The following is an 18,724-nucleotide window of genomic DNA, read 5'->3' on the forward strand; positions in this document are numbered from 1 at the left end:
ACCACAAAAAATCTTCCGGTGAGGTGAGAGCAACACAAGCAGCATTCAAATGTTTTCTGAATTGAATAAACAGCAGAAGCTTGAGAAGAAGAATTCTCTCACACCAAGGTGTATCTCCGATTCTAGCACTATGAGATCCTTGTATGAGTGTTATTGTCAGTCAACGGCTCCCTGTATTTGCAGTCAATGGGATCCCCAGCTAGCTTCATACAGTACTTATTATTATCCTTTATTTATTAAGCACCAACATATTATGCAGCGCTGTACAATTTAAAGAATGTGTGGTTAACAAATACATAACAAACATTAATTTACACATTGACACAACAGGAGTTGAGAACCCTGCCCACGAGCTTGCCATCCAGCCTTATGGCACATTCATACAAAGTTCATGGTAAGAAAGGTGAGATTATGAGGGCCCGACCAGTGATCTTACAATCTAAGATCGATATTTTAACATTTTCTGTAGGCTAAATATTACACGCATTGAAAACTGCCGGTGCAGATGACAAAAAAACGCCCTGGTCTTGCAAGTCTACAAACTAGTTTACATTATCAACCTTCTGTTTCTAGTTCCCTGGGATGTCCTAGGTGTGCGAATGGACTACGGGCACATAGTTTCATGTGCTATCAAGCAGTTTTTCTGAGACATGAATGGTCAAGGTACATTACTCTTCCCGTTGATGAAACATAATCCTAATATACTCTGCCTGTGGTTGAACAAAAACGTAGTTCCACAATACTTCAACAACAGTTGTAACAGAGTTTGTTCACGTAAATTTTATTTTAGATGTGTTGACATATCTGCTCAGTTGGTTCACCTCCTTAATATGAGCAACATCAACGTTGGCATGGATAGTCAGTAACATTTTTTTCAATTTACTGCTCATGCATAATAATTGCAAATTTCCAGCAGGGGAAGAAGATTCTAACTTTGCAATAAATATCTAAGATGAATTTGAAATTGTAACCTTAATATTTTTTTGTCAACGCCATCAGAAGAAGAAGAAACAAAGTAAATTGAAACAAAAAAGCCAATAAAATATCTGGAAAAAAAAGTTGTAAAAAAATCTAGCAAAATATGTTACTTTTTTAATATGTTGAAATATATATTACTTATTGTTTTCTGCCCTAGAGCTATTACAAAATATTATATCTAATCTTTTAAATAGGAATACTAATTTAGAAGATTAGGAAAACATGACAGAACATGTCCAGGCTCTTAATTAACATTTCTGGAATGATCATTTACCAATAATATTAAAAAACACATGTAATGTGTAACTTACATTTCTTTAAACCAAAGGGAATTGTCGACTTTGTTTAAAACCCTTGAACTTTAATCAGTTAATTTGACCAGCAACAGTTTTTTTTAGCAATTCTAATTCTAGAATACATCATTTGTTGTTGATTTAACATCAAGCTTTAAAAAAAAAATATATATATATATTTGCAAACCCAGCTGCTAGTGATCATGGGAGCACTTTAGGGAGAACATATGGATGATAAATGGAATTGTCCATAAGTCCGAGATCAGATGCTAATTAAAATTTGAAGAATGCACTCCATCAGAGAGTAAAATAAATGCATATGTGTACTTTTACGTAGTATGCTCTTCAAACATTTTGTAATATGGTTACCAAATTAATTTTCCGGGAAAAAAAGTCCACAATGTTATCAATATGTAAAAGGATAAGAAAAAAAATGCAGACTTCTTGTCTAGGACTTTTATCTACATTATATTTGTCTTAGAAAAATAGAGCAAATATTTTAATTAAAATTATTGATACATTTCATGAACTTTTATATTCCAAATGCTTCAATTTAGACTATAAATATATGTACAATTCAGCAGCAGCTGCAAAATGTATTCATTAAACTATTCTCTTGCGACTTAGCCCTTCATGATGCACAGTTAATTCAAAGAAACTTTTTATTATCTAACGACAATGTACCTATAACCCATTGTTTTTAAAAATTCCACCATGGTTAATACCGTAATCTAGCATAGCTGAAGCATGTTATGACTGATGCAACAGATTTGCAAGGGTGACATTAAAGCAGCCCTATACATTTTTGACCCTTAAGAGAAAGGTTTAGCAAGTCTTACTTATATTAAAAGTAAGGTTTGTAGAACTGTTTGTTCCCTTAAGGATTTGGTAGAAGAAAGAATTGCTAACCTGCCAATGTTCATTACCTACTGCTTTATCCCTGGTCTTTGATAGCACAGCAATCAGATGTGTCCATAATGCGCTGGCAGATCCTTGCTTAATAGCTGTTGATGTGGCTTCCAAAATTTAGCATCACTTTAATGAAAGGAAGAGCGCAGAAGCTGGAAGGCGCTATGCCAAAATCACAGACATCAAGATGGAACCAATAAGTTCTGCGCAGGATGTTGTTTTGGACAATTATAAGTGGTCCTATAAGTGCTAGGGAGCCTTAGCCGCATTTAGCTTTGAGATATCAGAGTTCACCCCAGAAGCTCCAGAATATGCAGATCAGGTTTCCAGGGGGTTCATTGCGTGGCACATACTAGGCCAAAGGCGAGCTAGACTCAAGGCATGGATCTATGCACAAGCCAACCTGGCCATGTCCCAAATGGGAAGAAACAAGAGGAAAGTCGTAAGGATGCTTGTGAGGGCCAAATATTTTATGAGAGGAAGGGCCCGCGCTTGGGCTTCTCCTCTTTTTGAACGCGGGAGTAGCGCCAGATGCTCAAACGCAGCTCAACCAACAATGTCTTGCACGCTATATATATATATAGATATAAGATAGCTTAAAGCTACATTCGTTTGCTGGGTCTGTTACATTCAAGACTCTCAGGTAGCAATGATTTGTAAAATAGTGTTAAATAATCACGTAGCCCTTCATGTTTCAATAGTTTCACATCACCTCTAGGAAAATTAATAAACTGTTCTATAAAAAAAAAATTGCTATATTAAAGCCTAATGTCGGGAACAAAAGAGCAGAAAGGCAGAGTATACAATTTTCAAATTCCTTTTAGCTGAAATATATGAACCTATTCAAGGGTTGAAAGGTTGTGGTTTATTTTAATAATTAGTCTAGCTGAATCTAGGCAATTATTATACTTTATTCACTAATTTTTAATGATGTCACAAATGTGAATTGCCCTCCTGTGTCGACAACTTATTACATAAACATTCCTTATTTTTGTTCTTGGATTAGGAAAACAAACAGCAATTCAAAATTAAATCAAGAATGCATATCAATATTTTTATAAATTCATATTTTTTAGTTGATATATATATCATATAGAAGGGGTGCCAAAATATTAACCATCATATAATATTATAGGGGTTTTTTTTTTCAATTAATCATGACTAAGCAAGAACAACATGTGCCACTCCCTTCTTGGATTCGCTGCTACTAGTTATTGTTATTATAAATTAAATTATTCATTTTACTACATTACAAATCTAGGCACTCAAAAAGGGAAACTCCCCTTAACGTGATTGAGTGTTTCTTAGCAATTGTACCTGGACTGTTCTATAATATTTGAATGAATAACCTTTTTTAAACAATTAACAATTTATCACTTCTTGTTAAAGACGAAGGGAAGTTGATGTCTCAATTTTTTTTTTCACTCTGTTAAACAAAATGTAAGGTGTGGCAATCACAATGTAGCATTCTTTCTTGCACACAATAACAGCACTTCTTAAAGAGTTAGTATGGGATATTTTCCCGCGTTTTCACAAGAAAGCTAGGAGTCTTATTTTGATTTAAACAGCAAGAATTATAAGAAAATTCCTTTATTTACTTAGTTTAGTTTTTTTTTTATACTTACTATACAGTAATATTTACATGCATTCCAACAGCTCCCAGTATGAGCTTTTAGTATTTCGCTATATGTTGGCATACATAACATTTAGTATCCATCCACGTGTTCTCCAAGGCAGGTCCTTACCTCGCTGATAATATAATATAAAAAATCACTTGGAGTTACACCCTTACGAAAAATTGAATAAGGTAAATTAACCCCTTAATGACAAAGCCGGTACATGTACAGGCTCAAAATGCATTGTTTTCAATGAGTTTAGGGACCGCCCATTGTCCTTAAGGGGTTAAAATAATACTTAGTGGTTGTTAATAGCAGTTGAAACGCATTTTAAAAGCTGTCCTAGTTTTCACTATTTCCCTTTGCTAAAGTCATCAAGTATTCAATAGAATAGATTTTAAGATTCATCTCCAGGCGCCTGAGGTTAAAAAAAGTTACAAAACTATAAAACATATAAATACTGTTTACACTGCAAATGATTTACGTAATTTCCAAGCCATGTTTGGCATAATATTGAGTGTGCATTTCTACTGCCCTGCATAAGAATCATTTATTTATAGTGCAGGTTAAATTCGTAAGTCAAAGTGTTGTTTCAGGCAAAATAATGGACACACAATAAAACTATTCATTTTCTCAAAGGTCACACGCGAAAAAGCATGCAAGGTTTTGTAACTCACCAACTATGCTATTATCCTACTGCTAAAAAGTAGAAGAAGAAAAAAAAAAGATGTGGCAAACAGCTTGAGAATATTTCTGCAAGAGACAGAGGCTAATTTAAAGACTACGATAACAAGGCAATCAATCCTACCCTAAAATTACTTGATTTTCCAAACTGTTTACATTGTTTAAGTCACAAATCCACTTTTAGCTATTTCAGCCCACAATTTACAGCTTTAGATTTGGAGTTTTTGGCCTCTTGCCAAATTTTAGTTAAGGGGAAACTAATGATACAAGATCTTTTTTTTTGATAATACTAGAGAAAGGCACGCGTGAATTTCCAATATGTCTGCAAGAAATCAAAGCAACTTTGATTGGTGAAAAAAGGCAGAAGCTTAGATTTTTTATGATGATCCAGCAAATACAAATCAGACAAAGCTTATTGCAGAATTTATTGGTCCTAGATGCATCAATCTACGTATATGACGGGAAGGTGTTAGGAACTATTTGAAAACATCAGGATATTCCAAATGAAACTACCACCCCCCACACAATTAAAGAAACCTCCTGGGCACATTGACGTGATATTAGTCTTGGAGTTAGCTTAAACAGACTCATAGAAACATTGAATTTGACAGCAGTTAAAAACCATCTAGTATGTCCATTTTTCCAGATGTAGGAATCAGGCCTTAATCAGTCCTTGAAGTTGTCTTAGATTCAGGATAGATTTATGCCTATGCTATGCTTGTTTAAATTCCCTATCAGTTCTAATGGGAGGTTCTTTTATTGATCTACCACCCTCACGCATATGATACCTGTGCAGTTCCTAAATTTTTATGGTGTCCAACTCAGAGTCAATAATCGTTGGACCGTGGACCAACTTCTACCTCTGGTAAGTTCTAAGTAACACTTCTTATAGCTTCAACTACATACAAATAATATTGTGGTCCTTACTACTGTTGCGCCGGTGTCTGTTCGAGTTACACACCTTGCAGCAGAAAGAGCTGAAGGAACGCAAAACTAAAAAAAATTCAATGCAAACAAAACATGTGTCCTTGTTTCAAATGCAAAGTTGCTTAGCTGGTTAAACACAAAAACCCCAACCAAACAAAAGTCATATTAGACAAACAATGCCAAGTACTGAGATGGTCCTTCAGAATAATTTTCAGCATCCGAAATAAGAAATCTCTCTTGAATGTATCTTTTGTTCATTAGGAACATTGGTTATTCTACCGTCCATATATAACTGCTTGTACTAGTAATAAAGGATAATCATCTTCTAGCAGAATATTACCCTTACAACTTGACCTATTCGCAGTAAGATTTTTTTCATGTTTCTATGATCGTAATGTTTTGTTTCCCTGAGACACACACAATAGACGCAACATTAGAACACTGGTTTATTTCTCCATTAGCTGCTACTAAAGCAGTGGGCTGTATTCTGTTACAGGAAGAAGAACAAAGGCTTTTTTTATTAAACTAACCTTGTTGCAATTATGATACGATTCTGTGGATATTGCATTTACATTGCATAACGTCTGTCTCAATCTATTCTGATCTAGACTTCAAACAATCTTTTTTGGCTTAGACGCAGATCATTTCATAGTTTTCACTATTTTATTGAAGGGAAACACCCACCATTTTTTATAGTGCCATCGGGTTAAAAATACGTTTTTAAAAATATTGTGTTGTTTTCTTATTAAAACAGCTCTTGATTTTGCATAATACAGCATTTTTAGGGAGCTGTATATTAACAATATGTATGTGTTCTAGCTACCATCCTTCCAAACACTCTGACTCATGATCGTTGTGTCTATGGTAAGTCACAGAATGGCTTTGTCTTTATCACCCTGCCAGACACTTTGATTAATGAGTCTATGGAGTATTGCCATAAAGAATCAGCTCAGGGTGGTGTTGTCAGCAGGGAGTGGCATCTAAAATATCACATGACTAACAAAAATGGCAGCCTCCAGACAGTAAAACAAAATGAGATAAAGCCAGGTTTTTATCTAACCGACATGACTGTATCCAGTACTGTATTTAAGGCTTAAGGAAGAATGACCTCCCCTTTAAAGCATTTGGTCATTCTTGATGTATACTTTTAAAGTTTATTTTTTAGCTTCTTTCACATATGAAATATGATGTCAATATTTACTATCATTATTTTTTATACATGTATATGAACAAAACATTCAGAACAAAAATAGAACACATTTAAAATCAGCTTATTATTACTACTAGGTTAAATATTAATAATACCGTAATTCTAAAATCACTGAACACCAATAAGAATATGGAATGTGTAAGGAGACATATTACATGAAAGAAAACAACATGTTCTGTATTTCTTTTTTTTTCCCAGCAACGTCAGTTCTAAATTTAGCTTGTGTATAATACACAAGTGAATATTATATTTAGGATTTTATGGTACAATTCATATAAACTCCAATTACTTACTTACAGGCTTTGTGGTGTGGGAATAAGATTTATGAGAATTGCAGGTTTGTGAACTAGCAGAAATATGACACTCTTAAGATAAATAACCTTGTTTAAATATGCTACTAACACATCTTTTTACACGTCCATCAGTGTTCATGTTGAAAATGTTCCGTGATTTACTTTCAAAAATCAAATAATTTTGTTTGAATTTAACACAATATAATCTCAACGTGTGAATAATGATTACAAAAAAAAAAGGGATATAGATAGTGCGTCTACCACACCTGTTTTATAAATACATGAAATCGTTTAGTTTCCAGCTCTCTATTTCTGGCTTCCAGCACTGGAACAAGTCACAAGGAAATGGCATGTTTTATAAATTAAATACTTAGTGTGGGAAATGCACAAATGGACTTAAAACAATAACAAATGCTAAAATGGAAATCCTTTTGTGGAAGAGTAAGGGAAAACATGAGAGATTTCATTTAGGGCAGTTTTTATATCCTTTTGTTTATGCAAAAGATGCCAAAATGAAAAATGTTTAGGTATGAAAATTATGATACCAAAAATGGTCTGATGTACCCATACATTGTGGATTAAATTTACTAATGCTGTCAAGAAGAATGTATCAATGATATAAACCACAATCAAAGTAAATTTACATTCAACAAGATTAAATACTTGCTATACTAGGGAATTGACAGATTCACAAGTTTGTAAAATTTGGGGAAATACAAATGCCAATATCTGCGAATGACCTGATTCATTAATCTGGCATATCCACAGCTATGAGGAGGTTTAGTAGTTAAGTAGCGGATGTTAAAACTGTATGGATCTCTATGTCTATTACTTTAATATAAAGACCTAATCAACTAAACAAGGGCACAACCAATCCTATGTGCTACCAGTATTCTTTTCCTATGCAGTTAGGGTTTGGATTATCCCTATGTATCTATATATATAATTTAAAAAATTTCCGGCATCACTGCATCTTCGGTGGCCCCGCTTAACATCCACATGTTCAATAGGAACCAAAGAGGCAGATTTTAAGACTTCAAGTACACAAGATGGTAATATTTGTTCTTAACATATCCATTATAAATGTAATTTGGGACAGAGACGTAACACGTGATGGTAAAATATCATATGCAGACACATCCTTTCTATCTAATTAGGCTCATTACCAGGAGACACTAAATAAATATATATATATATTTTAAAGACTTGCTCAAAATTTGAAAATGCAAGAGAACTTTACGCCAACATTAATCCTCACACATTTTATTTTTTCCTGAAAAGCTGAGGCAAACAGAACGGCTGGGGCTCATGCTATCAATATATTCATATTTAATATATTAACAGTTAAACGGAAAAAGTGCACACTAGCAACTTAATGTACTGAACTAAAACATAAACACCATCTAAACTTTCCATCCAAAGGCGTGCTTAGTACACTCTTCAGCCATCAATACAAACTAAGTATAATGTTTTTTGTAACTACGGTGTCAATAGGGTCACAAAAATCTAGCTGGGAGTTTGTAAACAAGAACGAAAATAAGTTTAGTTTTGTCCCTTTCAAACTCCTAGCAGCTTCCTGTTTTAATTTGTATAATACACAACTGAATAAATTAAACAAATAATTACAATAATTTATTTTCCATCAACATATAGTATGTACTTTACATGACTTTACATAATATTTCCAATCCTAACAGTCACCCCTTTAAACAAAATATTGTCATGTATTTTTTTGTTTAGCTCTACTGAAGTATTAACACAAAATGAACTGTTATTTTCTTTGTTATTGATATACCTGGTATCTCTCTAGGTGTGACATGGAGCTCTCCTGGTAAATCACTGCTTTCCTGGGCCCAGTCATTTTTTTACCTTTGAGGGCTGCCCTAGGCCCGACATACGGCAGCACCACCATCCTCAGTTGTATCCAGAATACAATAAACGGTGTAGCACGTCTTTAAGAAATGGAGCACTGGGATTTGACATGGCAGCGCCTTTTGATGAAGTCTATTGAGGCTGAGCTGAGAGGTCAATCTGCCCCCAGTTTGTCCCACGGGGACTGCTGCCCCCCCTGAACTTGTCACCCAAGGCCTAGGTATTTTACGTCACTGTCTAGGTCTCCGGGTCGCTTTCTCCTTTCTTTGCGCAGGAGAGTGGTGGATGGCCACAACCAATCGTCACCCACTTCCTGCCACATTCCCGCCAAAAAAATGGGTTTTGGTCTCTACACGAAGCTACTCCTCAGAAGAGGGAAAGCTCTGGTATGGTTACTATGTGAGAGCTGCCGACGTGCTAATATATTTGTCATACTGGCTTTAACGTCAAACTACATGGTAAACAATTTTGCTGGTAGTGTCAAGGAAATGTGCCTAGGCTTATAGGAAAAGGAGGAGAATTTGCATCACATCCCAAGGCTATGAACTTGGTGAATACCAACACTGGAAAGTATACATGTGAATAAAATGGGAAAAACACGTGTTTTCAATGCTCGATTCAATTACAGCTAACCTCAGGTGTTGTCCATAAGTCATCCTATCAGAAATATGTACTGAAAAAGGTACAAAAGGTTTTGTTTTTATCCATACTAGATTTCTGCAAAAAGTTGTTAGCATGTGGTATATCGCTCTTACACATGATGTCATGTCAAGGGAGAAAAGCTGTCCCAGTGCATTACATCACTAGTAAAGTCAGATAACATGGCATAAATCAATATACAGATGAGTAATTTAGAATAGTTTCCCAGGTTTGTTTCTAAGTGCTCCTGAAAGGTTTAAATATATATTTTAGCCACGGACCAGATGCTAATACCATTTCTGGTTAACTATGCAAAACAACATATTGTACATAAAAGTGCAGGGCTGTGAACACTTTAGCTAACAGATCAGACTTTAAATACATCACCTTTTGAGAACATGTGAGACATTTAATATTAAAAAAATGTATTGGCTTTTTATCAGACAAGAATATCCTGAACATCTGTGCTGATAATAGCCAAAAAAACCTGAAAATAAATCCAGAAGATAAACACTTATACATCTACTCATAATACCATATATTGCAATATATACAGAACAGCTTAATGTAGCAAAGTGACAAAAACCTGGGCCTACAAGGCTGTATTCAGTATTCTTGAAAAAAAAATCAGTTAAATTATCTGACGCTCAATGATTACAATGTTTTCCTACACAACTATAAATCTGTGGTCATCACTGGGTTCCCGCTAAGATGTAACCAAGGCACCAGACCAAAAAAATCTAATGAAAAGTAAAGTTTCTAAGAGTGAATTCAGAATTATCAACAGAATTCTATAACAGCATCCAGATTTATGAGTCATTATAGTACACATTAAATATTATTAAGTCTAGACAAGATTGTTCTGTGAATTCTTACACAAAAATAATGTCATGCCTCGTGGGATTTAAAATGCCATTGTATGGTAATATAGTTGGAATCAGGCACTCAAAACCTATCTTGAAAATTATTATACAACTTTAAATGCAATGGTTTTTCAAAGACATTTATAGACTATGGGCAAACAGGAAATGTTCGACCTACTAGTCACTGGTATTATTGTTAATGCATGAAACATAACAAATGATAAAAGTCGATTTATAATTCCTTTTTTGGAGAGGAAAAAAGCAGTCTAAGTAGGGAAATGTGCTTTTCCTGGCTATTAAATCACACACGTTTTGTTTTAATGAATTAGACGGCTATTCACATTTTGTCATTCTTGGCAATACATCTGAGGCTCCTGGCATACTGATAAATATGTATAAAGTCCAAAAAAAAAAAATCAATAGGCTAAGTAATCACAGAACTGGCAATCGCCTTCTTTCCTAAGATCTGAAAGGAATACATATGTAAAAAAAAGACAATAAAAAAAACATGCTACAATAAATACTACTAATAATAATATTATATTAATAAATATATTATTATTATTATATATTAGGATCACTTGTGATAAGTCTAAGTATTCTTACATTGCGATAGCAAAATCGACAACAAATGTATATATAAAAAGTTATACTTACCTGAACACTAACTTCGATCTGTGTCAGTAGTCGGTCCGGCCATTGGCCATACTTTTATAGTTCTAGTTATTATATACGCCTATATACTTATACTGTATTTCTGAACCAACAGGCTAGCACAATGTATAAGTGAAATGTTAACTCCTAAAATCACGAGTGCCCTTTAAGTTACTCATTGCCTTAGCTACCCTTGGCCTTTTTGTTTTGCTTGTGTTGCTCAAAACCTAGACAACTATCCCCGCATTCCAACATTTCTAAATATTTAATTCAGCACGGTGTCTTAGAGCATGGCGCAGAGGTAAAAAAATCATATTGCTTGGCAATTCACACCCCTCTAGTTCCCAAAGTAATCACCTGCTTCTTAATGTAATTCCTTCTACCCAATAAAGGTCAGCAATATAGCACAATATGTTATCTCCCTCAACAATTCCTCGCGAACAATAGCTACACAAACATGACCCATTATTGTAACATTTGGAACTGTAAAAAAAGGGGAATGAGGCACATATATCTAAAAATCAATGTTTAAATATGTTATAGCTTTTCTGAAAGCATATATAGATTTATTCACACAAAACTGCATTTAGCTTGAATGCTGATCTACAACTATTGATTCTGCTCTTTTGCTGCATTTCATTGGCGCCTTCACAAACAAGCCAATATTTTTCTGCACATAATTCCGAATGAGTTCGCCTTGTGTTTTTAACTTTTTTTTTTTTTTTTTGCAAGGGTTGGTTGCCTTCAATTATTAAACTACTTAAAATCAATATGTTTTTGAGTTTTCAGATGATGATGAATAAATTCTGATTTTTAAAATAAATCAGTAAAAACAGTAACTCAGAGTTCAGCAATATATTTATGAGATATAATAATGATATTTACTAAAACTATATAACCATCTGCACTGTAGGTGGAATTGTAGGAATATGGATCCATCTTAAAACGATTTTAAAAGGAAAATAATGTTTAATACTTACATGTAACATAAGAACTGTAAAAATATACAGTGCTTTCTATCATTAAGATGAATCTATGGTGAAACCATGAATTAATCCCTTTTGAAGTTGTACAGGTGTACAGTTTACAGCTGTGCTATTAATTCCAAATACCTCCGGGAAAGGCATCATTATTTCACTTCTAGTTTATTTTTTTTATATTTCCCATGTCATTCTAAGAAGATCATGTTGGTATCCTGCTGTCAGCAAGTTATAACTACAGCTGGGTAAAAAGTTTTGTCCATAAAAAAAACCCCATGGAAAGTAGTACTTTCTACAACGTAAGACCCTTGCGGAAAAAAAGGGGGGACTGTATCTCTAGTCAGTTTACAACCTCTATAAAGTATTATCACAAATACCTTTGGACAAGACAGCAAAAAGTGATAAAGCAGCAATTTGGCAGCTCTACCATAAGGCAAAACAGGAAATAGAGACATGGTCAATATGTTGTATATTGGTATAACAATTAGGAATGTGACAAAAATGAGTTTGAATATTTGCACTTGAGGACTACACTTTAAAGAGTGCCCAGGAAGCCACTATGCCAATTGTACCAAAGGTTGCCTCTCAAGGCTATAACTTATAACATTCATTTTAGATCCAATTTACTGTTAGTAATCTGGACTGACTCAAAGATCAAGAAACCATTGATTATAAGCCTGACAACCCAAACTACCTTCAGTTCTTCAAATGCATCATTACATGCCAGAAAATGTTATTTATGTTTTTTTATTTAACATCATTTTCAAGATGCTGTTCCACCTATTCTGCTGACGTTAACACTTTTAGAACTAAATGCAGTGTTAGAAGCATCCTTCTTAGTACTGATGGATGTCCAGAACAATTATTTATTTTGAGGGAATATCATTTTGCCTCATTAATATTTCTGTTAAATTGTCATGGGACACAAATGAAATCACCAATTGGCTTTTGAACTGAGGGCAGAATGGTGGCGCTTGTGGTGACGTCCTCTCCTCCTACTGGAGGATCTGGGAGAGGACGTCACTGCAAGCACCGTCATTTTGGTGAAGTTCTCATCGGGTTATGTCCGCGAGGATGCCAACAAAGACACCAGAGAGCAGAAAGAAGATGCAGAGAGTAGAAAATGCAAAGAGCACAAGTGGTCGACAGAAGCAGAAGTGGTGGGCAGAGAAGGTAGGGAAAGAGAGAGAGTGTGAACAAGTTAGTGAGATTAAATGTGGGCACCAGGCAACAAATTTTGTTCCAGAATTAAAAATGCCCCAGAATTTTCAGCAAAACCAAATGGGCAGGGAATGAAATTCATTGCCCCATTTGCGTGTCTAATATACACCAATACAGGTAATCATGTACCCACAGCTGACTCATGCAATCCAAGTGCTGCTAATATGATCTTGTTTACATGTGTGTTATTTTCTATACTAAAGGTTTAAAAGGCTTTGGGTAAGACTTGGTTAAAATCAGGATGGCATCATCTTCAATCTACTTCAACCACTATTTAATGATGCTGTCCGTTTAATGATTGAGTCTCGGTTCCATTGGTATTTCAAAGATCTGTGTCTCCAGCTGACAGCACAATGCTTTATCTTCGCCGTTCACATCATAACAAAACGGAGCTGAAACAAACTGTGGATGGCCTTTGGTGCATTGTCTGAATAATACTGCTTACTAAGCAAATCCTGACCCATTTACTCAAACCACATGCAATGCAATGTTCTCATAAAGACATTAACAAGCATCTCAGATCACAGTGTGAAACGCATCCACATAAATAAATGTTTCCAAAGGATGAAAACGTGCAAAAGGGCGGAAGCCTTATTTTCTAGAGTAAAGTCTCGCTTCAATCAATAATGCAACTCAGCACAGATGTGATAATTCACCTATAATTTTTTTTATGAGCTGCAAACATATACTTCTGCAAAATATACACACACAATGCCACTAAACCATCTGTCAAACAGTATGCTTTGGGCATTCATGATTTGTCCTTCAGATTCCAATAGCTTTGATGCTAATTTGTTTTAACAAACAATTGACAAAAAGCAGTTCTGGTAGGTCTAATTTGTTTAACCATTTGGTTGGCTTGTGTTATGTTTGTGTTCCCTGTGGAATAAGCACCCTCTGACATTCTAATTGTTGAAGATCAAAAATAATTAAAAACTATGCATATATAAAATAATTCATTTTAGAAACTAGAGACATATCAGCACACGAGCAATGGAGTATTTAATTAATTTGATGAGACACAAGACACTCATTTTCAGCATGTATACAAAATGTAGTGGTGATTAGGCAGGGCATGGCTTTTAGCTAGGGAGGAGGGCAAGCAAAGCTAGGAGGCCTCCACCCTATGTCCCCGGCTATCATGCAGGTACTTTGGGGTCATGTAATGCTTCGTTACATGATCCCACAGTGCTCCTGCTTCCCATAGTGGGTTGTCCTGTTTGAAGCATTTGGACTGGATCAGGGGAGAATTGTTATTCCAATTATGACATCATGCATGAACCGCCCCCCCCCCAAAAAAAAAAATTAATTATAAAATAAAGCACTGCTTTTAAACTAATTATAGCTTTAGCTTTGGAAACATCAAACTAATAACAGAAAATAGGCCACCATTAAGCTTGAATTTCAGAGTGGTACAAAGCATAATTTTAGTGATTGTTTTCACTGGAATAGGAATGATGTTATTGGTCAAACCTGCTATATTTTCTTTGCAGTATATAACACAGGTAGCAGTAAGACAGGAGATCTTTGCAGGAGCCAGCAAATAAAGGTATAAACGCCTCTTTATCCAAAATTACTTGTTTATTGCAGGTTTATGATTCACTGTATTGCAAAGAACGTGGGTATATCACTCAGAAGGAACGCATGACGTCTAATGCCTACTATGCATAACCACCTAATACACAATATACCCCTGTTATATGCAATGCAGTCAATCATAAACCTCCAATAATCAAATGAGTTTGTACCTTTATTTGCCCACTCTCACAATGATCTCCTGTCTTCCGGCTACCTGTGTTCCGTATTGCTGACGGGAGATTCCGTGGACACCGAGGGGTGATGTTGAGACCTGAATGCTGCAGTCCTTGTTTCAATATTTCCTTTGCACTCCTATCATATTCAAAAGAAACTGGAAAATGTGAACATGTACCATTTAAAAGTCCCGTACAGGAATGGAATTAGCACTTCAAAATGTTTAACGTTGATGTCACAAAGTCATTCTTAAAAGAACAGCCATTTCATTGTAATTATTTTTTTGATTGGAAAGCTCATCTTAAGTCTATTAGGTACACTAGCCTCCCCTAGGTTTACAGATTGTTTCTTTGCAATTTAAGATGCTATTTAAAATGAAGAATTCGTGGCAAAAAGGGAACTATTGCTTCTCTGAGAACAAAACGGCTGCTACCTAAAATATATTATGGCCCATGCCTTAAAGGGTTTCAATAAAATAGAAAACTCGTAGAAATAACATAGTCATGGCTGAAACAACCATCTAAACCATATAAGTGTAGCCTGCCATACTGACATATTTATAGGCCAATAAAACATACACTGATCTTTTTACATCCTGCTTAAGGCTTTTCTGTTGGAGAGCTGTTCTCTCCGCTGGCACTGAAATGGTTAAAAGGACATTGTGATATTCAGCATTATGGAAAATAATTTACATAAATAATATTGTCAAAAGGAATCAGTAAAATTCAGATCGGCTATGGTAAATGGATGGTGTTTACACTGCTTTGCAGCTATCCTTCTGTAAAATTAAAACAAGAAAAGATTATTCATTCAGCCCTTTTCAGATTATTTGCCAAGGCTGCATGTTTCCCGATCACAGATGCTACCTATTTCTATTGAAAAACTTGCATATACAGACATTTCTGGTAAGCAAGAGCATTAATCAGCCTGACATACATTGTATTTTGGTTTTTGGTGTCCAATATAAGAAAAATGATCAAGAAACACATAGAAATAGTATATAAATATTAAATATTTAATAGAGGTACACACACTTTTAGAAGCAAGCAATTAAAGCACCTGAAACTAAAAAGGGAAATGGCAAAATACTCCATACAAATGTATTTAACCCTATTGCTGATATTTAACACTAAAAATTCACAAAATCGTGAATGTCAAGTATTAACCAGTAAACCCTCTGGGTTGAATGACAGTCATGGGTGTCCCCAAGTGGTGGTAAACTGGTAATCTGCTCATTTAAAGCCATAATGGCATATAAGTATAAAAACTACTTATTCATAGCTAATTACTTTAAAAAAGATATACTCGTTTACTGAAAGTAAGTGATTAGTCTACTGGTATTCTTTTAAATAACTCCAAATAAAATACCGTATTTGCTCGATTATAAGACGACCCTGATTATAAGACGACCCCCCAAAATCTGAATATTAACTTAGGAAAAAAAGAAAAAGCCTGAATATAAGACGACCCTAAAGGAAAAAAGTTTTACCAGTAAATGTTAATTCATGTAAACTATTTTTTTTAATAAAAGCTATGATTGAGAAAAATATTTTTTTTTTGTTTTTATTTCTTGTATTTTCCAACCTGTCCCCCAGTTACGCACATCTGCCCCCAGGCTTGCCACACCAATATGGCACTGTGGCCCATGATATGCCTTTTAACCCTCTATATGCCACTGTGCCCCATGGTATGCCTTTTTACCCCCTATGTGCCACTCTGCCTCCAGAAATGCCTTATACCCCTATATCCCATTCTGGCATTTAGGGGGTTAAAATGCATATTATGGGGCAGAGTGGCATATAGGGAGGTATAAGGCATTCCAGGAGGCAGAGTGGCATTAAGGGAGTTAAAAGGCATTATATAGAGCACTCTGCCTCCAGAAATGCCTTATACCCCTATATGCCACTCTGGCATTTAGGGGGTTAAAAGGCATATTATGGGGCAGAGTGGCATATAGGGAGGTATAAGGCATTTCAGGAGGCAGAGTGCACTATTAAATGCCCCCTTAACGCCACTCTGCCTCCTGAAATGCCTTATACCTCCCTATATGCCACTCTGCCCCATAATATGCCTTTTAACCCCCTAAGTGCCAGAGTGGCATATAGGGGTGTAAGGCATTCCAGAAATGCCACACACACACACACACACACACACACACTTACTTACTTACCGGTGCTTCCAATTTCCTGCTGTATTGCCGGGGCAGCGGGTTGACGTCTCATTCCGCGGCAGCCGGAAGGAGGTGGAGTTGGCAGCGGGGGTTTGTATGCGTCCGTCGCAAATACCTTCCCCGGCTGTCAGAGATCAGGAACTCTGGAACTCTGATCTCTGACAGTCGGGGAAGGTATTTGCGACGGACGCATACAAACCCCCGCTGCCAACTTCACCTCCGGAAGCACCGGTAAGTGTGTGTGGGGGGGGGGCGACGACAGGAGGATCCAGGTCCCCTGCAGCGGTGCGGGGGATCTGGATCTTAGTCTCCTAATCAGACCTCTATTTGAGGTCTGATTAGAAGACGACCCCGATTATAAGACGAGGGGTATTTTTCAGAGCATTTGCTCTGAAAAAAACCTCGTCTTATAATCGAGCAAATACGGTAATTAGATCCCATTCCCATTCGGTAACTTTTAACTCTTAGGAGTACCAGCCAATAAAGTATGGTATATTGTGACATGTGGTTGGTGAAATTACTTACTAGAGTTACTTAGTAGATAAAAAAAATCTAAAATTGTAAGTTTCCTACAATACATAACAGTTATTAAATGATTGTATTGCTAAATACAGGACACTCCAATTAATGAAGACAAGTAATTACCTAGTTCGGCCTTTTCTTTGAAGACATCTTTGAAGTTCAGTCCACAGTTGAGAATGGTCTGTCTGTGCTTGAGAAGTGATTCCCTCTGGCCATTCTTTCCTAGTTCCTTGAGTTTTAAAGGTAGCGCTGGGAGCCCACACTTCCATTTTGAAAAGTCAGAATGTGCCCACTTGACCAAATCTTCTAATTTTACAATGACCTTTTCTGACACAGCAATAACCTCATCCTGGAAAAAAAAATATAAGATTATAATTGGATATCTATAATTTTGGTACAATCACTTCAAATGTACACTTCCATTAAGTATTGAGTATCTTGTCTGGCGAATTGCACTACACAAAATGTTATGTGTTCTTTTATTGTACAAAACAATAGGTTTTGCCAGACTATATATAGATCATTATTTTTAATAATACTATTATTGATTTATTTAGCGCCAGCATATTCCTCAGTGCTGTACAATGGGTAATACAGACTTATTATTTGTCACATCTGCATGATCTGGATCTTCACAACTGCCTACATGGATAACTTAATAATATTTCATCTTTAGCAATACATTTATTGCAGTAACAGTATTGTAAATTTTTACTATTTTGATTAAAACCTGGACTTTTATTCTACCTAACAACATTTCCCACTATCTAAACTGTGTTCCTGTGCTTTAGATCAAGAACAAAGGTCAACTGACAATTACACCTATAGTGTGTTTGAAAACACTTTGTTCTCAGCTCAAATTACAACAGGTGGCAGGAGGTAAAATCTATACAGAAATTGTTTGGAAAAGCCGTGGAATGGTTTTTAAATTCAATTTCATTTTCATGACATTCACAGCCGAACAATTTGATTTAGATTCTGAATCTAAAAACAAGATGCCTTCCAAAATAGGACTGCATGTAAAAAGAATCTATGAACATTTAAAAACCTATGTCCACTATCCCCTATTAAGTTCTGTAGTATTAAAAATATAATAAAATATTTACATAATAACAATATACACTGATAAGAATAATCATTT

The 18,724-nt window shown here is 35.4% G+C and overlaps 1 protein-coding gene across 1 annotated transcript in view; it reads right to left on the minus strand.

Annotated features, from left to right (window-relative positions):
• The window catches only part of ARID5B (AT-rich interaction domain 5B), a 127,717-nt gene that overhangs the window by 82,845 nt on the left and 26,148 nt on the right, over window positions 1–18,724 (minus strand). The window contains exon 3 of the mRNA XM_053451208.1: window positions 17,707–17,932. Coding sequence (XP_053307183.1) covers window positions 17,707–17,932 — 226 coding nt within the window. The remainder of the gene's footprint in view (window positions 1–17,706; window positions 17,933–18,724) is intronic.

The sequence above is a fragment of the Spea bombifrons genome, chromosome 11 (genome assembly GCF_027358695.1).
Source record: "Spea bombifrons isolate aSpeBom1 chromosome 11, aSpeBom1.2.pri, whole genome shotgun sequence".
NCBI classification, from domain to species: Eukaryota; Metazoa; Chordata; class Amphibia; order Anura; family Pelobatidae; genus Spea; species Spea bombifrons.